At 37.1% G+C, this 23,365-nt stretch overlaps 1 protein-coding gene across 1 annotated transcript; it reads left to right on the top strand.

The window, feature by feature from the left end:
- Positions 1-163: 163 nt before the first annotated feature.
- Positions 164-23,240, top strand: LOC140826492 (sister chromatid cohesion protein SCC2-like). The gene is given in 29 exon segments (XM_073188822.1): positions 164-583; positions 1,504-1,613; positions 2,383-2,561; positions 2,636-2,729; positions 2,814-3,070; positions 6,524-6,631; positions 6,766-6,877; positions 7,344-7,437; positions 7,525-7,711; positions 7,811-8,233; positions 8,305-8,834; positions 8,911-9,124; positions 9,194-9,244; positions 9,381-9,539; positions 9,614-9,781; positions 10,105-10,404; positions 10,698-10,850; positions 11,854-12,023; positions 18,911-19,019; positions 19,658-19,825; positions 19,905-20,009; positions 20,088-20,321; positions 21,010-21,143; positions 21,225-21,506; positions 21,591-21,901; positions 21,904-21,941; positions 22,322-22,414; positions 22,521-22,646; positions 22,748-23,240. Coding segments are annotated over 29 exon segments (5,364 nt in total). The 5' UTR covers positions 164-350; the 3' UTR covers positions 22,970-23,240.
- The last annotated feature ends 125 nt before the right edge of the window (positions 23,241-23,365 follow it).

The following is a 23,365-nucleotide window of genomic DNA, read 5'->3' as shown; positions in this document are numbered from 1 at the left end:
TGTGAAAAGGCGTAGGTGACAAGCCATACTACGTGTATGCCGCGCGGAGCGCGGAGAGTAATACGACGCCGTACGAAGAACAGTTCACTTCCGCGAACAAGGGTATTCCCGTCACTCCAATCATTTATATAGCCAGGAGGGCATATGACACAGAGACTGCGATCGCGCTCTTGTGCTTTTAGCATCTAAAAAATTCGCAAAATTTTATAGTACTTTTTTCCCCGCCATTTATCATTCTCTCTCCTCCAACTCTCTCTAGGGCTACAACATTTCTCCCCTAAATCGAAACCCCATCAATCCTCCTTTCGCTCCTCAAATCGACGAATTTCCACTCCCAATTAACTTCCGAGATGTGGAATTCCGGAACCGGAAGTGGTGATCTCCCCTGTGGAATAAGCCTCTCCAATACAGTCCACTCCGAGGTGGCGCCGTGCTTGCCGTTGCCGTCGCTTCCTGTGTTCTGCGGCGCACTGGATCAGGAACTCCGACTGTTTGATGACGGGAAGTCCAGGTGGTCGTCTAACCAAGGTGATGTTGCTGGAAAGATTGTTGATCTCCTCCGGAACACTGATGTTAGTTACCTGTAAGTTTGCTTTGATGTTTCTTTCTCATCTTTTATTTTGGAATTTTAGGTGTTTGATTTGATGGATTTAAGCTTAGTTAGTGTATGATAATTGTTATGTTGTACGGGATTGGATTTGGGGCTACAGTAGTTTGGATTGATATCTGCAGGTACTGGATTAGGGGGACTGCCTATCTACTCCTGGGAGTAATGATTTGATTGTCAGAAATTTTTTACCGTTTTAAACTGACACATGTGAAGTACGGTTGAGCATGTAAATATACTTTAGGAATCAGAAAAGCTGATGGCATGTACGTCTGAGTGAGGGTTCTGACAAGCTGATGGAATTTAATCTTTTTTTAAAAAAGAAAATCAATTCCATTTGTAAATTTTCATCAAATATAAAATGCCAACTGTTTTCAACAGTATGCTGAGAATTTATCCTTTTGCCTTTAGTAAATCATTTGAAATCATGTTTTTATATGATCAATCTGATGCCTTTCTTTTCCTCAACACAATTAGTATGTTTGGTCAGTTAAAATTCGACATTGGTCCTTGTAAACCCTTGCTCTTTACATAACTATTTGTGTGGAAACTTTGGAAAGGAATTTATTTGCATATATGTTACTTTGACCCATGTCCGTGGCTTTTCGTATTTGACCTGTTAGGAAAATGGACAAACATGAATCTGTTGGTGAGAATGAGTTTTGTTTAAATTGCCTATATTTATTTGATGTGGTTATTGTAAATGAAAAAATACTTCGTGGATTGTGAGACATTCACTCAACGTTCTAAAATTGAATTTTCTCTATGAGGACCTGCGTTTTGATGTTTTCTATTCCAAAGCAGGAAAGTTTTTTGCTACAAAATTTTTAGGAATTATCTTAGATTTATTCTGGTAGATTTCACTTGAGCTGCATCTTTGGAAAATTCGTTTGTAGGAATCTCAAAGACCAATCAAGCATTCAACCAGGTGCCTCTATTGGGAACTCTAACCTTTTCAATGAAGTTTTGAGGCATGATCCTGATGCATTTGGGTGTGTTGCTCCAGGTAAAATGGTTCATGAATGGGTTTTAAATATTTGTTTATTTTGTATCAAACAACAACTTTCTTGTAGGACATCTTACCTTTTAGAATATTTTTCTTTAGTTTCATAACCCTGTCACTGTGGATAGGATATAATTAGTGAACATCGCTGTTTCATCGCAGCATGCTGTTTTCTGTGCGTTGTTTCTTGAATCCAGCTTATAAACTGTGCGATAGCCCTCTTATCGTTAAAATTTATGTGTTTCTTAATGGAAGAAACCAACTTTGAAGTCATTCAATGGCCGCTGATGATTAGAGATAGTTTAAGTTTAAGCATATAGGTTGAAAGGAGTTTAAAGACTTTCTACCAATCTCACCACTGCCATGACATGTTTACTCCTAAACTTTGCTCTCATTTAACCCTGTTTAGCAATTTCAAGTTGTATCGGGTAATTGTTGAAAATCGCGCTTCGTGATTATTGCTCTAGTACATGTTGACATTGGACAGCTTACCCTACTTTTACCCTTTTAGTTGCTTATTTATCATTTAATTTTCTTCATCCAGTTTGTTATAGATTATTTAAAGGAAATTCTGCTGCTACAAACTTGGCCTTAATCGAGAGAACCGTAATTACAGCTTTTCCTGGGTTCTCTACTTCATCTCATATTATAGCATTCCCGGAATATTATATGATTTGCATCAAATGTTCACTGCTCTGAATGGTATCATCTGTGTGCTAATATCAGCAATGGTTGCCTGGCTCATACTTATTTTACTCTTCAAGTTTCTCAGGTTCTATCGAGGAGCCAATGTATAGAAGTGGTTTAACTGAATCAACTCCCTTTGAGCGGAACATGCCCGTGCACAGTCAGTTGCTGAGAGAGACTGGTGAAATGAGGAGAGATGCCGACCAAGTTCAGGCAGACTCTGTTGGAACTAGCAAACACCAGCAAGACCATTATGTTGACAAAGTAAGTTATGCTACCGACTTCTACTGTGATTTAAGGTCTTTTTGTTAGCTAAATGTTTTTTTGGTTATATACAGAAAGTTTTAAATTCTTCTAGAAAGCCAAAAGTGAAACAGAAAGGAAAAGATGGTTTTTTACCTGGGACTTGTCCTGATTCCCGTGACTATCAAGGTATTAACTTTTGGTTTCTACATCATCGTGTTAATTATGTCTTCGTGTATATGTTTTAATGAGCAGAGCATGGTCTCTTTCCAGACACAGCTATTGCAGACTTTTGTGAAATGTTGGAGGAATTATGTGGCAGAGCAGAAGTTTTTGGCGAGGATCGAGATGAAGTTGAATTGATACCATTGCCCTTTGCTGATCTAAAGGCACTTACGAATCAAATTCTGTCCATGCGAGCCAAAAAAATTCTCCATATGGTGCATGTAGATCTTCTTTCAAGGATATTGAAGGTCTTAGATCACCAGATTCACCGAGCAGAAGGACTATCAATAAATTATAATTATCATGTAAGCTTGCAATTTTGATAACTATATACACTTATATCCATGCTGAGTTTCTTGTTTTTTCGAAGAAGTTGCCAAGGGTGATCATTCTGGTGTATAGTGGGATGGGTTTCTTGTTGGTCTGATGTACAGCTGTCTAGCTGAAATGTAATTCTTTTCACTTTTAGACCCATACCAATGTACAATGGTGTGAACTGGGAGTCATTTTTCTGGCCCAAGTCCTCATTATAAATTCTAGTAGTTACCTATTTCCTAGGCGCTGTTGTGGACTTGGAATCCCTTAGTTGCTGGCCCAGTAATTTCAGTTATTTTGTGAAATTTTATTGTTGAGTTCCTATTATCATTTTGATTTGGTCTTTCTAAAAGTTCAGTTTTCTGTAGATTCTCAATGGCTCTCATGCAGATTTTCTTTAGAATTATTTAATTTTACCTCTTTGACGCTTACGCTTTTGAGCTGCCATTTATGTCCGAAATTTTAATTATCAATATCTCTGTTGCATCAACATTGATAATGAAATTTCTAGGTAGGGTTACTAATGCATGTGGTCAAATTTTTGTTACTGGTTTCATGACGAGCCAAACGGGGCAAGAAATATATTTATTGGAAGCAAAAGGCACACTAAGGCTAACAAGTATTGTAAAGTCAAGTGCAAGGCACGAAGAGAGCATGCTCTTTACTGAAGTGAAGCTCCCTAAATAATGATATGCTAGAACACGTACATTTGGAGAAAATCTCAGTACATATCAAACATCGTGTGCTGTACAAATCATTGAAGAATTATAAAAAAATTTGTTAGTATTTAAGTAAAAAAAGATGTTATTATCTTTCCTTTCGTCTTTGATTACTATCTATACATTGAAGGTGCGCTTAAAAGTGATCTTGAGCCTCTAGCCGCACCATGGACTTGGGCTTTATTAATGGACTAAGCCCTTAGCTTGGGTTGAGGCGCAATGGCAGAGCCTTGAGTCTTGAGCCTTGGCATGTCTTGTGCGGTTTCAATAACTATGACAAGAAGTGTTCTGGACTTGCTTCTGTTCAACAGTTTTCCTGGTTGACTGACGTATTTTTACGGTACTCAATGAATGTACCACTGACCTGATATTTTTGTTTGCGTTTGATGTTTGGACCTATATGCGACATAATACGCAAAAACTCTTGTCATGCTTGCATAAGTGTTTGACATACTCATAATTTAAAATATGCGCACACATAATGAGATGTCCGTAGGAGAAATAATTTCTTGTTATAAACTCTCGCCAGCCTTTTGTCAGAGTTAGAATGACATGAGTATTTATCAATTGATGCATTACGTTGTGCTGGTGAATTATGTTAGGCCCTCAGGAACTGCTGGCAGTTATGGCTGTGTTAACCAAATGACCTCCTGGAACTTAGAGAAGATATCTAAACCAAAATTTATGTTGCACGGTTATGTTCGACTAATTAAGAAGTAATTTAAATAAGTGTAAAAACATAATTTTTTTGTTTGTTTAGTGGACAAATTGATTTAGCTCCAACATATACTCCATAGTTATTGCCTGGAGCCCCCACAACCTTGATTGAATGGCTATTGGTAATTTTTTTGTTTTTCTGCACCACCCAAAAAAGGATTCTTGTAGTAGAATGATGTCTAAATGCATTAAAACTATTCCTTCTTTACTTGCTAGATGCAGTTAACATGTCTCCTTGTTTTTTTGTTCTTTATTCACTTTCCTTTGGTCTTGTTTTCGGTATGAATTCCCTTATTTGTGCTATTTCCAAAAAATAAAATAATAATAATAATAATAATAAAGTGATGACATCACTTTCTGTGTATCAGTTTGTTGATGGTTACAGATTGGGAAACTCAAAGCATTACACCAGTTTCGTAATATTCATGCTAAGAGTAGTGCTTTCAGAACCGAACTGGACCGGCCGGTTCGAGTGTTCGACCAAGAACCGGAACCGGGTCCGGTCTGGACAACTCCCAAAAACCGTTTTATTGGTTAAACTGGTCAAGAACTGGTCGGACAAGTATTGAATCGATGAATCAGTCAAAAAGTAGTTGGACCTATTCGCATTTTTTAATTTTATTTTTGGTTATATATAATATTATTTGTATTTTGAACTTTGTTAAAAATATTATTTTAGTAGTATTAGAGCTTAATTTTTTTAAACCTTGATAAATATATATTTTTATTATGTATACACATTTACTATCTTTAATATCTAAATAAATATATTATTTACTATATTATATTATTATTTTATATAATATTACAGTGTTTCTGTCCAATCAACCATCCGGTTGAATTGTTGAACTGCTATTTTAGGGTAGACTGGTTCAATCTTCGGTCCAATTATGAAAATATTGGCTAATTTTAATCACCAATCATGATAGTATGAAGAATTTGTTTACTTGAGTTTCTTCATTGGACATTATTTAATGGTGTGCTAAGTATTTATATTCTTAGATTAAGTAATTTAAATTTTCAAAAGAATGATATTCAATCTATGACAGTCAATTTTGCATTTCATGCATTTGAATTTGATTGTTCCATATAACGTGCCTGTCCGGTCTATTCCGTACTACTCCGTTTGTAGTTTATTAACTTATAAAAAGTATGAGAAAAATTCTTAATAGATGTTGACCTTGGCAATCGTTTCATTAATGGCTGTCCGCTGTTTATAATTGCAGATTTTTTTTTTCACAACTGAAATCCTTTAATAATAATGACTCCTGTCATAGTAACCAACTCCAGTAAGCCCTATCTTGTGTATACAAATATAGCTAGATTGCACGGATGTTTACTCTTTTTTAAATATCTCAACCATCCTGGTTTCCATTTGAGGAAACTAAACCTGCCATGCATTGATATAACTATCCAACATAAGTGGATTCTTGGCTGCACGCCCAAATCTAAGCATGTCAGAACTGATGCCCAATTTTATTCGAAGCAACTAGGTCATCCACCAATGACTGTTTGCTCAACAACCCATCAGCTGTTACTTGTGAAAATCTGTCGTGGATGAAGGTTAATGTCAAGTATTCTCTGGAGGGCCAGATCTTTTCTGTGTGCATTTTTCTACCTTTTTTTATTTTGGACTCACATGATGGAGATCTTTTCATATAGCACTTGTGCATATTCTAATTGAGTTTTACTGAATCTACAATAGAATGTTTTGCATGTTTCACAAAATCAGATCGTTTCTTATTCATATGTACCTTTACTGGATTTTTTACGGTTCTAGGTCTTGTTTGCTAGGAATTTGTTATCAAGTTTTAGTAACCCTTTCTAAGAACTTATAGTGGGGTGGAGGTTCACACTCCCTACAGACGATTTCCGGGTGTTTCCTTTTTCCCTACCTTTGACTCGTTTAATGCTTCCCTTCTCCAGTTGTCAAGTTTACGTGGTTAGCATTCATTTATCTTTGCTGCTCATGCTTAATGTTCATTCATTATTTTCCTTATGTTCCAGCTGGATGCTGACGTTGTATCATCCATTTACTGCTCTCTCGAGTCAATCCATGGAGCTTTAGCTATTATGACTCATGACGATATGCCTAAACTGCTTTACAAAGAAGAGGTAAGCATTTAAGTTCATTTGGTGTGTGAAAATATCTGGGGATGTAATCTTGCTTTTAGTTCCTTGCTGCTCAAAATTCTGTATAAAGTTACCAGATTATTGATATTTTCAATAATTTTGCCTCTTCATATCAGAATATTGAAAGAATCCTGGATTTCTCAAGGCATCAAATTTTGGATGTTATGTTTGCTTGTGATCCAGCATACCGTGCTATGCATAAGCCAACTGATATCGGAGCCATTGATGGTATGCTATGCTGCTAGCCAGTCTGCCCTTTCTGTTACTTGAGATATTTACCTTTTTACACTGACAATCACGTAGAATGACTTCTTCAGTTAGTGTTTTATCTCCTCCAAAGTTGCTTCTTAACTCTCTTGGATGTACAGCAAGACCTCAATTTACCTCTTTGTTTGTTGAAAACTGTGTAAAATTTTCTATTTTTCCATAATGCATAGATTGTCATTTTGTTCTCCTGTGGCAATAATGAATTTCTTTCCTACTATGTGGATGTGGTGTCCATTCAGCTTGATCATTGTTCTTCCTTTAAGGTTATGGAGTGGGTGCAAGTTGAGCAAGGTCTCATGTTTCTTGCTTTTGGATCTTAGCTTCCCCTTTGTATAATATGTCTTACATTTTATACTCGTATCCTGATGATCAAACGTCCTTGTTTATTTTTTTCCTGCTGTTTGTTAATTTTCCTTTTGAATATTAGATGAAGAAGATGAAGAAGCAGCTGATTTTGGTTCTTCTAGTAAAAAAAGACGAACCTCGAAGAGTGTAAAAGAAAAGAAATCCACAACAAACAAGTACAATGATGACTTTATATTTTTTTCTGATGATGTTTTAGTTGTCTAAGGTTTTTCTTCCCAGAATAATTATAATTTTTTTTACAGGGGGCTTTCTGTAGTGAATACTGTAACTCAGAAGTTGTGCACTATTCTTAGTTTTCTAAAACAGTTTCTGTCAATAGAGCGCTTTTCTGATAGTTGCATTCTCCAGCTCGTGAGAACTAGTTTGCAGACACTTTTGGTTGATAACATCCCACTTTTGCAGCTGAAAGCAATCAGTTTAATTGGTGGGGTAATGGAATCAGCTTACCTAGTACCTGTTCTGGTCAATCTCTAATTTTCTACATTTTCTGCTTGTGCTGAGTCACATTTTTGTCAAATTGGCAAACAGATATATTACATGTATACTCAGCATAGATCTTATGTGATGGATGAAACTGTTCAAATCATTCTAAAGTCACCACTCTCTAAGCGAGTACCAAGAGCCTATCATCTTCCCGATGAAGAGCAGAGACAAATTCAATTAGTCACAGCTCTGTTCATTCAAATGGTTCAGTATAGTGCCAATCTTCCTGAAGTTGTTAGGTCCGAAAATCCATTAGTGGAGGTTTCAGTTGACCCTGGATACCCTGCCAAATGCTACGAGGCAATTACGGAATCTTGCTGCCTCTTTTGGACTCGAATTCTTCAGAGACTTGCCAGCACAAAAAGTCAGGATGCATCTGAGCTGAAGATGATAATGGAAAATCTTGTCATGGATTTACTCACTACTCTGAACTTACCAGAGTATCCTGCCTCGGCTGCTATTCTAGAGGTACCCTTTTTACAGTTATTCTTTGGATGGACATATTTAGCTGCTTGATATTTATGTAATGTTTTTTGCAGGTTCTTTGCGTGTTACTACTTCAAAATGCTGGGCTGAAATCTAAAGATATTACAGCTCGGATAATGGCCATTGACCTACTGGGTACAATTGCTGCAAGGTTAAAGCACGATGCTGTCCTGTGTAGGAATGACAAATTTTGGATCTTGCAGGAGTTCATTAATAGTGAAATTGTTGATCCAAGTTATGAAGAGGATGCATGCTCTGTTTGTAAGGGTGCAATAAGTGAAAGGTCTTTATTTGTGTGTCAAGGTTGTCAGAGAAGATTTCATGTTGATTGTATGGAAGGAATGGAGAATGAAGTTCATAATCGAAACTCAGATTGCCAGATCTGTCTGTGCGAGAGACAACTTCTTATCTTGAAAACATACTGTGTGTCCCAGGACAAGGACGACCAAAAAAAGAATCGAAATCAGTCGAAAAAGTCTTCTAGACATGACACTGTGACAATACAGGATATTGTTCAACAAATGCTTCTCAATTATCTGCAGGATGTGCGGTCCGAAGATGACACACACCTCTTTGCACGATGGTAAGCAACTAAAGAAAAAATATTGGTTATTTATACATTAAATTTCATAAACCTAAGAAAACATATTGACATGCAGGTTTTATCTTTGCCTATGGTATAAAGATGACCACCCTGCTTCCGAACAAAAAATCTACTACTACCTCACTAGGCTAAAATCAAGAGCAATTGTGCGCGAGTCTTCTTCATTTTCATCCTCCCTGACACGGGATTCAGTTAAAAAGTTGGCTTTGGCATTAGGACAAAATAGTTCTTTCGCTAGAGGGTTTGACAAGATTCTTCAAGTGCTCCTGGTAGGTGAACATTGATTCTTTAATAAGCTAGCATTTGGATATTTATTCTTACGATTTTACTATTATCAGGCAAGTCTAAGGGACAACTCACCCACGATTCGTTCTAAAGCAATGCGAGCGGTTTGTTTATAAGTCTTTTTTTAGATACCATGCCTCCTGGCTTCCTTTTCTTCTAGGTTTTTTCTTTTCAGCACCATCTGACATTGAAAGGCGAGGAGCCTTGACCTCTTCCGTTGTATACTCTTTGGGACAACAGGTTAGTATCATTGTAGAAGCTGATCCAGAGGTTTTGGGTGATAAGTTTGTCCACTTGGCTGTTGAAGGAAGGTTTTGTGACTCTGCCATATCTGTCAGAGAATCTGCTCTTGAGCTTGTTGGTCGCCATATTGCATCACATCCTGATGTTGGTCTAAAGGTATTTCAGTTGCAGATACTTGATTTGATACTTATGGGGTTGATTTGATTTCTAACATTCGGTTACTTTTCCAGTATTTTGAGAAGGTAGCGGAGAGAATCAAGGATACAGGGATTAGTGTGCGAAAACGTGCTATCAAAATCATCAAGGATATGTGTACCTCTGACACTGGATTTTCACTATTTTCCGCTGCTTGCTTTGAAATAATATCTCGCATCAATGATGATGAATCCAGCGTACAGGTGTTTGATTCTATTTTATTAGCTGCTCTCAAACTACTTTTTCTTAGGAGTTGAACTCTTGTATGTATGTTGGTTTGTTAAATCATGTTCCCAAACTCATAGCCTCTGCTGGGGCATGGGTGCCGTTGCTTTTGTGAATCTGGCAATGCAATGGAATCCTCTGCTTCTGATTATTTTTTTGAATATTTTCCTGATTGCATCTTTGTTGTAATTATTTCTTATTTTCTGATAGCTTGAATATTACTTTGTTTATTGATCTTTAAGCTGTTTTTAGATCCTCCGTTGTTTCATTCGTGTCTTCTTGATGTCATTCTCATTTTCAGGACCTTGTCTGCAAGACTTTTTTTGAATTTTGGTTTGAGGAGCATTCAGGCATGCAGGCCCATTCATTTAAAGATGGAAGTTGTGTCCCATTGGAGGTGGCTAAGAAGACGGAACAAATTGTAGAGATGCTGAGAAGGATGTCTAGTCATAAACCACTTGTTACTGTTATTAAAAGAAACTTATCCCTTGATTTCTTTCCACAATCAGCCAAAGCTGCTGGAATAAATCCCGTATTACTTGCTTCAGTACGTAGACGCTGTGAGTTGATGTGCAAGTGTTTGTTGGAAAAAGTATTGCAGGTAATGCTTTTGGATAAAGTGGATTCATATTTGTATGCCATTCCTTGTGTGTATTTAGATTGTTTTGTTCCAATTTTCTGTAAATTCACTAGAATATCTTCTCTACCCAGGAATTACCAAGTTTCATTTTGGAAATTAATATGTCCCTTGCTTCTTTGATGAAACAAGGCAACAAAAAATTATCAAGGACTATAATATCCTTGTAATATTGTGGCATTTTCACTCTTTTTTTTCCCTCTAAAAGCAACCTTTATCCGGCAATGCTAATTGTCGAATTTGCCATGTTCCTCCAGGTTACTGAAGTAAGTAGTGAGGAAGGAGAAGAGCTCATGCTACCATATGCTTTACTATTGCATGCCTTTTGTTTGGCGGATCCTACTCTATGCGTGCCATCTTCTGATCCTTCTCAGTTTGTGGTCACCCTACAGCCATATCTGAAAAGTCAGGTCAATCAAATTTCTTTCCCAGTAACACAACCCATACAAATGAAGATACTCTATAACACCTTTATGTTGTGGCATGGATTCAGGCAACGAATGCGTAATAAAAGTCTCTCATGAATAAATATGATGGTTTTAACCTCTCAGTATTGAGATTCTTGTTGACTGTGTGCTCAGCATTCCACATTTATTGTTGGAATATCACATTTTGTTTCTTGGATGTTTCTTACCACTTTTTAAAGTTGGGTGGCTGTAATGTAATCAACTAGTTAATAGGGATCAACCTATGTTGTGAGAAATGTCTTGCAGCTACCAGTTGGAGATAATGATTTCTTTATCTACTCTACAATACATTACAAGAGTAATTGAATTTATTTTAAACATGGCGTCATTGATGTTTTCAGCTGTTAGTGATTTTGAAATATTTCCGGACTGAATAACTTTTGTAGCGTGTCTGGTGTTTTTTTTCCCTTTCTCTTTCAACTTTGTACTTTCAATGAGATCAAACCCCAAGCAAACGACAGTATTTATTCGGTGTAAAGTTTAGTGGGTTTAATAGAGTGCCTTGTCTAGATGATATTCAGTTGTGTATGTTATGATCATGTATATCGTATTTCTAGGTTCTTTTTTCTTATGAATAGCATGCTGCTGAGTGATTTTTACTTTCTCTGTTAGTTGACTACTAGTTAAGAGGGTTAAGATACTTAGGACTTTTGAATTCTCATTTTAATAGGCACAAAGGACTGAGTATACATTTTATTTAAATTGAAACTTGATTTGCGTTCCTAAGGTTGAGGTGGAATCAGAAATCTGGTGTCTTAAGAGAGTATGTTTATAATTATATGAAAATGGTCATTAGCACAGACTCTTGAATGGGAGATCCAAGTATTTGTGTGAGGTCACACAGGTATTTATTTCTTGATCTTGCAGAAAACCATAATAGCAAAATATTCTTGAAAGTCTTAAATTTAAATTGTGAACGAGTTAACAAGTTTTTCCCTTTTTGCAGTCCGACAATCGGGTGACTGCCCAGCTATTGGAGAGCATAATATTTTTAATCGATTCTGTCTTGCCTTTGTTGCGCAAGCTTCCTCAAACTGTTTGCGAAGAACTTGAACAAGATCTAAAGCAAATGATTGTTCGACATTCTTTCCTGACAGTTGTCCATGCTTGCATCAAGTATTCTACTTCTCTCTGTGATTTGTCTTTTGTTTTCTCTGAATTGAAAATGCATTTACTTCAAGGATTTTGTACCACTACCTCTTCAATAATCGGAACTTTCACTACATCCAGTATGTTCCTTTCTGATGATTGAAGGCTGTTGAGTTGATATCAATAACATTTTTTGGTGACTTTAAGTTCAATCTATGGCCAACTTTTTTGGTGAAAGAAGGCATTTAAGGTGGCTTTCTAACGTGGGAATTCTCTGTATACTAAGAGAAAATTAACTATTTTTGTTTTTTTGGAAGGTCAGATTTCAGTAAGTGAAAATATGATTCTTTGATCTTTGGCTGTTCATTCTGTTGAATTCCTCAAAATCTTTTGTAATTATTGTTTTATATATTTTGTTGAAGGCGTTAGTGTTGATTTTTATTCCATCGTCCATAGCACATTGTTTTTTCTGATGCTTATTTATAGATTCTCAGCATCATGTAGCATTTGTTATGGTTAAATTATTCAAGTTCTGGTTTGTATGACAATTAAGGCAAAGATTTCATGGAATGGATAGACATGTGAAGCGGTGTAAACAGTTGCTTCATCGAGTGAAAAATCTTTTATTTCTCTCCAAGTCCTCATCCTTAAAAAATGACTGAAGATCTTGTTCGCACGGAGCTTAAGATAATTTTTTTTTTTGGTTACAAGAGAGGGTGGTCACCCAACATTAATCAACTATCTATTTGCTACTCTTCTACATGAACCAATTCCCGTCTTGTCTTCCTACTGATATCTTGTAGGCCTACAGGAGGAGTCAAATAGTTTTGTATCCTCTTTCAAATTTCAAAGCTTCTGCATCCAAAAAATCAGCAGCCCTATTTTGTTACCGGTAGATATGCTTGATTCTAACTTCCCAGTTTCTTGCAAACAGGTTTGTACAGATAGAAATCAAATTGAGTAAGTATGAATCTGGCATCCCCTCTTTTTCAGCTACTTGACCACTACCTTTGACTCAATCCCAAGTAAAATCGTCTTGTGTCCTGCCGCCACGCTAGTCCCAACCCCTTGCAAACAGCCCAAAACCTCCTCAATCGAGCACCATCCTATGTTATACATGAAGCCCGTGATGTGATCGCATAATTCATTTCGCGGTAACCCACCCCCGCCTGCCTTTCGAGTACTCTTCTTGCAAATTCCATCTACATCGAGAGAGTACCACCCTTTGGGAGGAGGTATCCACCTAACTATGCAGTTGGCTTATACCTGGTCGTGGCTTGCATAACCTTTATAGAAACAAAGGCTATTTAATTTCTCTGAATTGGTTATTTAGCCACTCCACTAGGACCGCATCCATTTTCTTGTTGTTGTTGGACACAAATTTATTTCGTCAATGCCAAATCCAAAATCGTGCAATGGCAAAGAGAATACTCCATTCCATAGCTTCATTGTTATGATGTCCATGATCCAGGTTCGCCATAAGCCACTTGTCAAAGCTTAGATTCAGAATCTTTTGAAACTCATTAATAGACATTAAGCTTCTCCAGGTTCCCCTTGCTTCCTCACATTTTCAGAAAATATTATCCACGTCTTCCAGATAGATCGTTGTGACACAGAGCACACATTACTCACAGTCTTGCCATGCCATGCCTTACTATCCAAATAAAGGCTCTTATCCAATAAGGAACTTCCAGTTTCCAAATGGTTCCCAAGAGTTTTCCTTTTCTGTTCATGCATGTCCATTAGCAGCTTGTAAGCCAAGCTGATTGGGAATTCCCGTTGCTGGTTGTACCCCAGCAGATATTGTCTTCTATATCCTCTACCTCACTCAGCGTACAAGTATCCAATTATTTTCCACAAGGGTAGGTAACATCCCATTTAAGGCTTCCCAATTCCAACCCTCACCTCTGATCCGATGTTCATAGACTGTTTTGTTCTCTCACCTATATCAATGTCCTTGAGTAGATAATTATTTAGTGGTTCATTTCCCAACCATTTATCAATATTAGATGCTCCCTGTTTTGCTTGGAGGCTCCTACTAGAAGAAGCATTGCGTACGTATTTATCCTTCACTACTTGTGCCCAGAGGCTCTCCTTCTCTTCCAATAAACACCAGCCCAATTTAGTCATGAAGGCTAGATTGATTTGATACAGCCTTCTAATTCCAAGGCCTTTCATAGGCTTTGAATTAGTAACAACTTCCCATTTAACAAAGTGACATTTCCGTTCCTCATATTTTCCCCCCATAAGAAATTCCGAATTGTTTTCTCAATATCAGAGGAGATTCCCAGGGGTAAAAGGTTTGTTTGCATAGTGTAAAGTGGGATAGCATTAAGCACCAATTGCACTAATACCTTCCGTCCAGCAAAACTCAAGTACTTGGTTTTACATCCCTCAAGCCTCGATTTTATTCTTTCCAGCACCTGCTTGTATAGATTATTAGTGACCCTTTCATCTAACTTCACACGTTCCTTGATCGATAGCCCGAAACTCTGCATCGGCTCTACTCTTTGCCACAATTGTTTGTTTCTTACTTCTTGAAGTGACCAAGTCTCCCCACAGCTTGGTGAAATATCATGAAGTTGATTTGCAATCTTCAATCCTTTCCCAGGAGTTTATTTAAGATATCTCAGAATATGGTTTACAGTCTTAGGGTGTCTTCGGGCAGGTGAATGCATGTATTGACTGACGATACATCGTCTGCAATGTATGGTCGTGTAAGAGAGAGGTAAACCAATTTACCAACCAGGCGTTGGTATATCCCCAAGTCCATGGATGGCTCATCGTCTATAATCTTGCTCCAATTTCTTTCCAATTGAGTTCTCACCGGTTTGCAAACCAACTTCCCGGTTTCTTTCAGTAGTTCGAGGGTGTATTTTCTCTAAGAAATGAAAATAACTTCTTTACTTCTAGCCCCTTCCATCCAAAATAAATATTTCAAGGATCCCAAGTTTTTCACTTGGAATTCTTCCTTCAGCTGGTTCTTGAGCTTATGAATCTCGGTAATATCATCTCCCGTGGCTGTGATTATGATATCATCTACATACACAATTAGAATGACTATTTTTTTAGCTTCTCATTTTTTGATGGACATAGTGTGCTCGACCTTTCCTTGAATATATCCAAATCGAGTAAAAGTTGAACTGAATCTAGTAAACCATGCGCATGGGGACTGTTTCAGACTATACAATGATTTTTTAAGCTTGCAGACTTTACTCGGTTCTTGTTCTAACTCAAACCCTGGTGGAATCTTCATATACTCTTCTTCGTCAAGGCTTCCATTAAAAAAGACATTCTTTACATCAAGCTGATGCAACTCTCAATCTAGGTTTGCTACTAGAGATAGGAGAATCAGATAGAATTGAGTTTGGCTAGGAGAGCAAATGTTTCTTCGTAATCAATTTCATATGTTTGTGTGAAACCTCGTGCCACTAACCAAGCCTTGTACCTTTCAACTTCTCCATCTGCGTTGTATTTCACAGCGAAGACCCATCTACTGCCAACCACCTTTTTGTCCTTTGGTAAGTCAACCACCTCCTAAGTTCCATTTTCATGCAATGCTCTCAGTTCTTCCTGCATGGCCTAATTCTGCTTTGGGTCTTTTAGAGCTTTGTGCATATCTTTTGGAACTTTTACACCATCAATGTTCGCTGTCAAAGCCTTAAAAAAAGATAATTTTGTGCCGGTTAGAAAATTTGGGATATGGTGTTTAGTGCATGATCTTACCGCTTTCCGCACTGCAATAGGCGGCTCCAAGTCACTGTTCTTAATAGAAATCGATTCTTGGTTCAATGATCTTGCCGAGGAGCCTTAGGACTGCGAGAATAGGTTTGAAGATGAGGTTTCATGGAAGTAGGTTTTCCTCCACAATTTTGATGTGAAACTGGACTTGACACTTGGATCAGGAATAAGAATGAAACTTAAATTCACGTGTACAAGTGGTGTACAATCATATTCAAACACGAGTTCAGTAGGTGCGGAATGTATGGGTAATGGTGAGACATCTTGTGATATAGGAAATGATAAAGTGGGATTCCAATTCGCGTGTCTATCCAAATTCTCTCCCCTGGAGACGGTCGTTGGAATAGGTCATCCTATTTTCAAAAAGAGTTACATCACAGAAGACTGGAATGCTTGAGGAAGAAGGGAGAATAACATTTGTATCTTTTTTTGGGTCAGAGAATACCCAACGAAGACACCTTTAAATGCTTTCAGGTCGAGTTTACTTCAATTGGGTTGTGTATTATGGACATAGGCAACACAACCAAACACTTTTGGAGACAACGAATTGAAAAGATTCACGGTTGGGAACTAGCCAACAAGAACATTCAAAGGAATTCTGAATTGAAGGGTCTTTGAAGGTAGACGATTAATTAATCAAGCAGACGTGAGATTAGCCTACCCCAATAGGTATTAGGAACAAAACTACTGAATAAGAGATCGTGCGTTCAACAACCCCATTTTGCTTAGTGTCAACACAAGAACTTTGGTGGTGTATCCCATTATCCTTCAAATATTGGCAAAATTCACGAGAAAATTATTCCCGACCATTATCTATTCAAAGAACCTGGATGGTGGACTGGAAAACATTTTAGAACAAATTTGTGAAATTGTTTGAACCAATTAAAGGCCTCTGATTTACTTTTTATCAAATACACCAACAAACCAAAGTATGGTCATCAATAAAATTAATAAACCAGTAAGTTCCATTAAAATTAGATGTTCGAGTTATGCTCCAGATATCACTATGAATCAGGTGAAAAGGGTTTGTATGTATGGGTCTATGGGACATATAATAACTTCTGGATTGTTTTGTAGAAAAACAATATTCACAGTGAAACAATTTTTTTTCTTTATTGATGAAAAGATGAGGATACAACATTTACATATAAAAGGAATTTGATGTCCCAAACGTTGACGCCATAACAAAATATTGGAATTAGAGACAACATGCAATGACCTTGTATTTTTTGACTTACTATTATTGGAATTCTCAACTCTCGAAAGTTAATGCATTCCATCTTTCTTCTTAGCAATGTCAATTATCTTTCACGAAGAATGGTCCTGAAATTCACAATGAGAGGAGAAAAAGGTCACAATGCAATCCATGACATGACATGTGTCAACTTACTAACAAACAACAAATTGTATGTCAACTTAGGTACAAAAAGAACGAATTTCAATAATATTGGGTAAGCAAACCGGGACCTGGCTCACGGCTGGTGAGGTTTTTCCATCTGCCATCCCCACATTTATTCTGTTGTTGACAGTTGGTATAATCATCCTGTCATATGATCAGAATCCCCAGTATCTACAATCCAACAATTAGGTTGTTATGACTTGGACAAAAAGGTTTGGCTGATTGTACCTGTTTGTGCCATAGCAGCAGTAGGAGATATAGAGTTTTGACCATCAGCATTTGTTGAAAGTTTGGTCTGGTGGAGGAGTTGCCATAACATGTCTTCAAGTTCAGCATTGGTGTTGGACTTTGATTTAGCCAAGTGGGCAGGTTTTGGGTTCCTGTGTAGTTTTCGTGTCTTCCAATCGGCATGTTTGCCATGCAAATCCCAACAAGTCTCACGTTTGTGGCATAGTTTGTTACGACAATTGTGATGTTTGTCTGTCACAAGGGCAGAACCTCGAGTTTCCAAAGGTTGTGAGTCTTGTTGTGAGAAGTTAACATCGCATGTTTCCTGCTTTCTTCTCGACTTAGTTCCACAAAAGATTCACGCATAGTGGGGAATGGCTTCACACCCAACAACCTCCCCGCACTTCATCTAAAGTCTGGATTTAGCCCATGAAATAAATCAAATGTACTCTATCTTTCCAGAATATTTTTGTACGTCTCGACATCGGTAGAAAGCGCCCATCGAATTCCATAAAAGAGACCAATTTCTTGCCAGGGAATTGTGATATTCTGTAACAGTGAGACTACCTTATTTGGTGTTGCGGATTTTTGAGCGAATCTCGGAACATTGAGATGTATTTTCGAGATCAGAATAAGTTTCCTGGTCTGCATCCTAGATCTCCTTAACAATATGGTAAAAAAGAATGTTCGACCTATGCTTGGTTCCATAGAATTGATGAGCCAAGCCATGACAATCGAGTTTTCAGCCTCCCAAGTGCTATAACCAGCCGTGGTTTCTCCATGGGCAGTAATTGCTCCAACCAGGTAGCTGATTTTCCTCTTCCCTTGATGACAAGTATGACGGATGGACACCATTCTCGAAAATTCACACCATTACGTTTGTGTTGCGTAATTTGTAGAGACTGGCCTTCAAACGAAGGAACATAAAAGGATTTGGATATGGTTGTCGCGGTTTCCATGGTGGAGGATACTTCGGATGCCATTTTGCGAACAATGAAATAGACACAAATGAATCAAAGACAAGGCAGCAGTATTGCCTTCTTTGGCACCATGGAACAAGAATTGGACAAACTTTCTTGTTTTCCTCTTTATAAATTCTGATACATAATATATACATGTTTGTCTGCGTACAATATAAGGGAAGATAATAATGAAAATCCCTAATTGATTATTCAAATCCTATTCTATCTTTATGATTTTATTGTGTATACTTTCCTATTTTATCTAAGAAGAAAATACAATCGAATATATTTCCAATAATCTCCAACAATTTACTATTAGCCTGAATGTTGTCAACATTTTTTCCTGGGTAATTTGTTTTATTGACCTGGTGGGAAGAGTTTCCTGACACTATTATTTTTCTCTCCGGCTCTGCAATTTCATACTTTGTTCTTAAATTTGTGAGTTGTATGGTAGCTGAGTATTTGACTGTCTCTAGTTTCTTAAATAGGCTTCATAAGATTGGGATCAGTTTCAATTTCAGTTTCGTGTTATTGCTACATTTTTTGCATCTGTTTTCTGAGGTATCGTGTCTTTCGAATATCAGGTGTTTGTGCTCCGTGGGAAAGATAGCAGGAAAAGGGGCAAGTGTGGTTGAATATCTTATTCAGTTGTTCTATAAACGCCTGGATGCCTTGGGATTTGATAACAAGCAGGTTCCTGTTTGGCATACAAATTTTAGGGTTTTTGTTCGATCTTAGCTAATTATACTCCTTTCAAATGCTTAAAAAACATACAAAAAATGTTTGCATTAATTCTTCTTTACATGCTCTATTTCTTTATCTATTATTCGTTCCTTTGCCATATCCTACATAATTTTTTTGCAAGGCCATTGCACGAGCATGCACCAACTTCTCCTTTAGAGTGATGTTTGGGATTTGTAATTTCTTGATTATGTTATGGTTTCTGAGATTTTTAAGATAGCAAATATGACATGTTATCATATCTTGTTATATTCCAAAGTAACATAGACAATTATGTTATGACAAAACAGATTGTTTCTTGTTGACACAATTGTTTTCTACTTTAAATTTGTTAAAGATATGAAACGCATATTGTAGGAGATTAAGCTTAGTCATGTCTTGGAATGATAGACGTTGCTACTTGTGCATTTATGCTAACCTAGATACATCAACCCCTCTGCAATTGCTGCTAGTTTATTCGTGCTCAGCCAATTATATTAAATTATCCTATTCCTTCATCCCCTCACACAGCTGTTACTCTTTTTAGTTTTTCACTTGCTTGAATATCTCAGGTTTCGTGAACATATGGTCACTAATTTTTATCTTGTCAGCAAGTAGGTCGGTCTCTTTTTTGCCTGGGGTTGTTAATACGCTATAGTAGTTCTCTGTTGGCTGCATCTTCTTCCAACACAAGGATGGTGGATGTCACAAGCAGTGTTAACTTGTTTAAAAAGTATCTTCAGGCTGAAGATTTCATCATTAAGGTCCGCTCGTTACAGGTATCCGCTGTACTGCTAAAGTTTTGGAACATAATTTAAATATTATAAAATTCATTATGTAATTTTGTATTCTCTTCAGGCCTTAGGATATGTTTTAATTGCTCGGCCTGAATTTATGTTGCAAAAGGATGTTGGTAAAATTTTGGAGGCTACACTTTCCTCTGATACTGATGATCGTCTGAAGGTATTCTTGTTTTTGTTGATCCCACCATGGCACCATCTTTTTTTTCTATATTTTGTTAATGCTATTTTTGGTTTGCAGATGCAATCATTACAGAACATGTATGAATACCTTCTGCATGCGGAAAGTCAACTGGAATCTGATAAAGCTAGTAAAAATGAAGTTGGCCATTCGATTGATGGTGTCCAAAGTGTGCCTGTTGCTGCAGGTGCTGGTGATACTAACATATGTGGTGGCATAGTTCAGCTGTATTGGGATAACATCCTGGGGAGATGTTTGGATGTGAATGAACAAGTGCGCCAAGCAGCTCTAAAGGTTCTTATTTTTCTTCGGTTCCAGCTTTTAGTCATGAGATACTCTTGACACCCCACCCATAGCGTGCACACACTCACACCAAATCCAAAATGAATAAAATAAATAACCCAATATTTTTTCCCTCAAGTATGTTTTCACGATGGTGATTGTATTGCTAGTTCAAGAGCCAAAAATAAAGTTGCATTTAGATTGATGGATTTCAAATCTGTTCAAATGTTTTTTTTAGTTTTAGAGAAACAATATCATAAGCTTCAATTACATCTCTTGCATGTTTATATAGTATTTTATGTTAATAAAATACTATATAAACATGCAAGGGATGTAGGGGCTGGCTTTGCTAGCACACATAACTGTGTTGCGGATTTCTTATCCGCACAAAGGATGTAACCTAAATTATCTTAATATATCTAGTTTCTTATCAAAAAAAAAAAGGCATTTAAATCTATCTTACTTTGTGTAACTAATATGTAAATAATTAAGGTATAAATTTAAAATTTCATCTATTGTTTTATTATTAACAATAATTAAATAATCTAAATACATAGATTTCAATTCCATCTCCCCAAATGCAACCTAAGTTCCAACATATTTGGGTAGACCAATCCTATTTTAACGCCTAATACTCTATCAGAATTTACAATAATAATCGTTTATTGATTTATTTTGTTTGTTTCTCACCTGTGCACAGATTGTGGAAGTTGTGTTGCGTCAAGGTCTTGTACATCCAATTACTTGTGTTCCATATCTTATTGCTCTTGAAACAGATCCTCAGGAGGTTAACTCAAAGCTGGCTCATCACCTGCTGATGAATATGAATGAAAAGTATGTTCAGTTTATGTAATATTCATTCATTACTCTCTGCATCTTGAACTGTTGTTGGAACTTATTGATTGCTTTCTTCAGGTATCCAGCTTTTTTCGAAAGCCGTCTGGGAGATGGACTTCAGTTGTCGTTTATGTTCATACATAGCATGAATGATGCTATGGCAGAAATTTCAAACCATAAAGTTCATCACAGTGTGAAGGGAAGGCCTGATGCTGGCACTTCAGCTTATGCCCGACTAGGGGTTTCTCGGATTTACAAGCTAATTCGCACAAATCGAGTTTCGAGAAATAGGTTTATGTCTTCAGTTGTTCGCAAGTTTGAAATGCCTAGGTGGAATAATTACGTTACACCTTTCCTCATGTGAGTTATGTCCCTTGTATTCATTGTCGTTTTTATACTTGCTCATGCTTGGAAGTGCCAGTCAGATTATTTTTGTTTCCACAGGTACTGTACAGAAATTCTTGCTTTGTTACCTTTTACCGCCCCTGATGAGCCTCTTTATCTGATATACACTATAAACCGATTGGTACAAGTTCGAGCTGGGATATTAGAATCAAACATGAAGGATTTCTTGCATTCCTTAGAAGGAATTTATCCAAAAGGTAATGGAAATGGGATAGTTCAGTCTGATCAAACTATTCAATATGTCAGCGAAAGATCCATGTACATTGATGGGAATCACAAAATATCTGAAGAGATTCCGGGTCGTCATTTATCTGGAGATCCTCAGTCCAAGAATTCAGATACTATGGAAGATTCTATAGCATGCCAAAAATTGATTTACAGAAAATTCAGGTACATGAATAATTGTTGGGAAGAATACACAATAATACCACCTTGACTACCCATGGTTCAGACTTTAACCTTCTCGACCATGATAGTGCTCCTTTACACACATCTTTGAAGCCACGAAGCCTATGTATTTGTCAAGAATAAATACACTTCTATACATGACTTGAAAAATGCATTGCTTAGTGTGCCTAGTGGTATTGGATTTATTTTTGAAACAGCGGAAGTTGATGCACGTTTTGTTCAACAGGAGTTGTCTTTTTCTGTTTCCACTTGTAAAATTCGATTCATGATATTCTAGTTTTCTGTGAATTGATTGTGCTGCAATTCCTTTGACTTTACATTTTCAAATAGCTCAGGCTTCTCCATTTTTGGATCTGTCGCAGGCCGATTGTCTGGCAAGTGGTGCAATCCAACTTCTTTTGAAGCTGAAACGGCATCTTAAGATTGTTTTCGGCCTTGATGATGCCCGCTGCCAGGTAATGGCTCTTAACATGACCTGCTCCTGCTATAATACAATCACAAATATGGTCATTTGATTTCAAATATATCCGATCCAACTCTGGTCTTTTTTTCATTGGTTAGGCATACTCACCAAATGAACCCCCTAAACCCGGGGAGAGTTTGTTGCGGCAGAACGTTTCATTTAATATTAGCGACGTAAACATAGACCCACCTAACACCAATGAAGATTTTTTGAGGAGGTATCAGGTAATTTTAAACCATTGCCCTGATTGTATTTTTTCCCTTGCATTTTAGACCTTGTTTACTAGATGATTTGTTCCCTTTGTATATAATTCTGCGCTTCGCAGGATTTCAAGAATGCATTGAAAGAAGATACTGTTGATTACTCAACCTACACTGCCAACATCAAAAGGAAACGGCCCCCTCCAAGAAGAGGTGGGAAGGCCAGCCGAATGGCAGATGCCGAAGATGATGATGATGACTACGAGGATGAAAATTGGACTAATGGAGTGAACAGGATAAATAGGAATGGCAGAAAAGGTGGTGTAAGAACTAGGCAACGCTGTTAGTAGGAAATACTTAAAAAGTAAACCTAACTTGTACAGTACATAGATAGGAGGAAACAAAACCAACTGGAGATAGAATGTGAAAAGAAATTGAAATTTAGAAATTTCTAAAGGTGGGATGTGATTTTAAAAATATTCTAGGGACGAGGGGCAATTTTTGGTGGACGGTGAGGTTATGACTAGCACCGAAAGCATGTACTTGTTGGTACCCAATTTGTATAGTATTTTTACATTCTATCACGTTTTTTAAATGAAATATGTGTTGTTTTCTGTATTTTCCAAAGAATGTGTTACTATTGAGGGATAGCAGGGTACAAACCAGGATCATCATTTGTAGATGTATATCGTTCTGTGAACAGGATAAAATCCTCGATCGGTGTATAGCTCGTTATTTTTCAA

Source organism: Primulina eburnea, chromosome 3 (genome assembly GCF_022965805.1).
Source record: "Primulina eburnea isolate SZY01 chromosome 3, ASM2296580v1, whole genome shotgun sequence".
Classification (NCBI taxonomy): domain Eukaryota; kingdom Viridiplantae; phylum Streptophyta; class Magnoliopsida; order Lamiales; family Gesneriaceae; genus Primulina; species Primulina eburnea.
The sequence above is the reverse complement of the archived record's forward strand: the minus strand, read 5'-3'. Positions and strand labels throughout refer to the sequence as shown.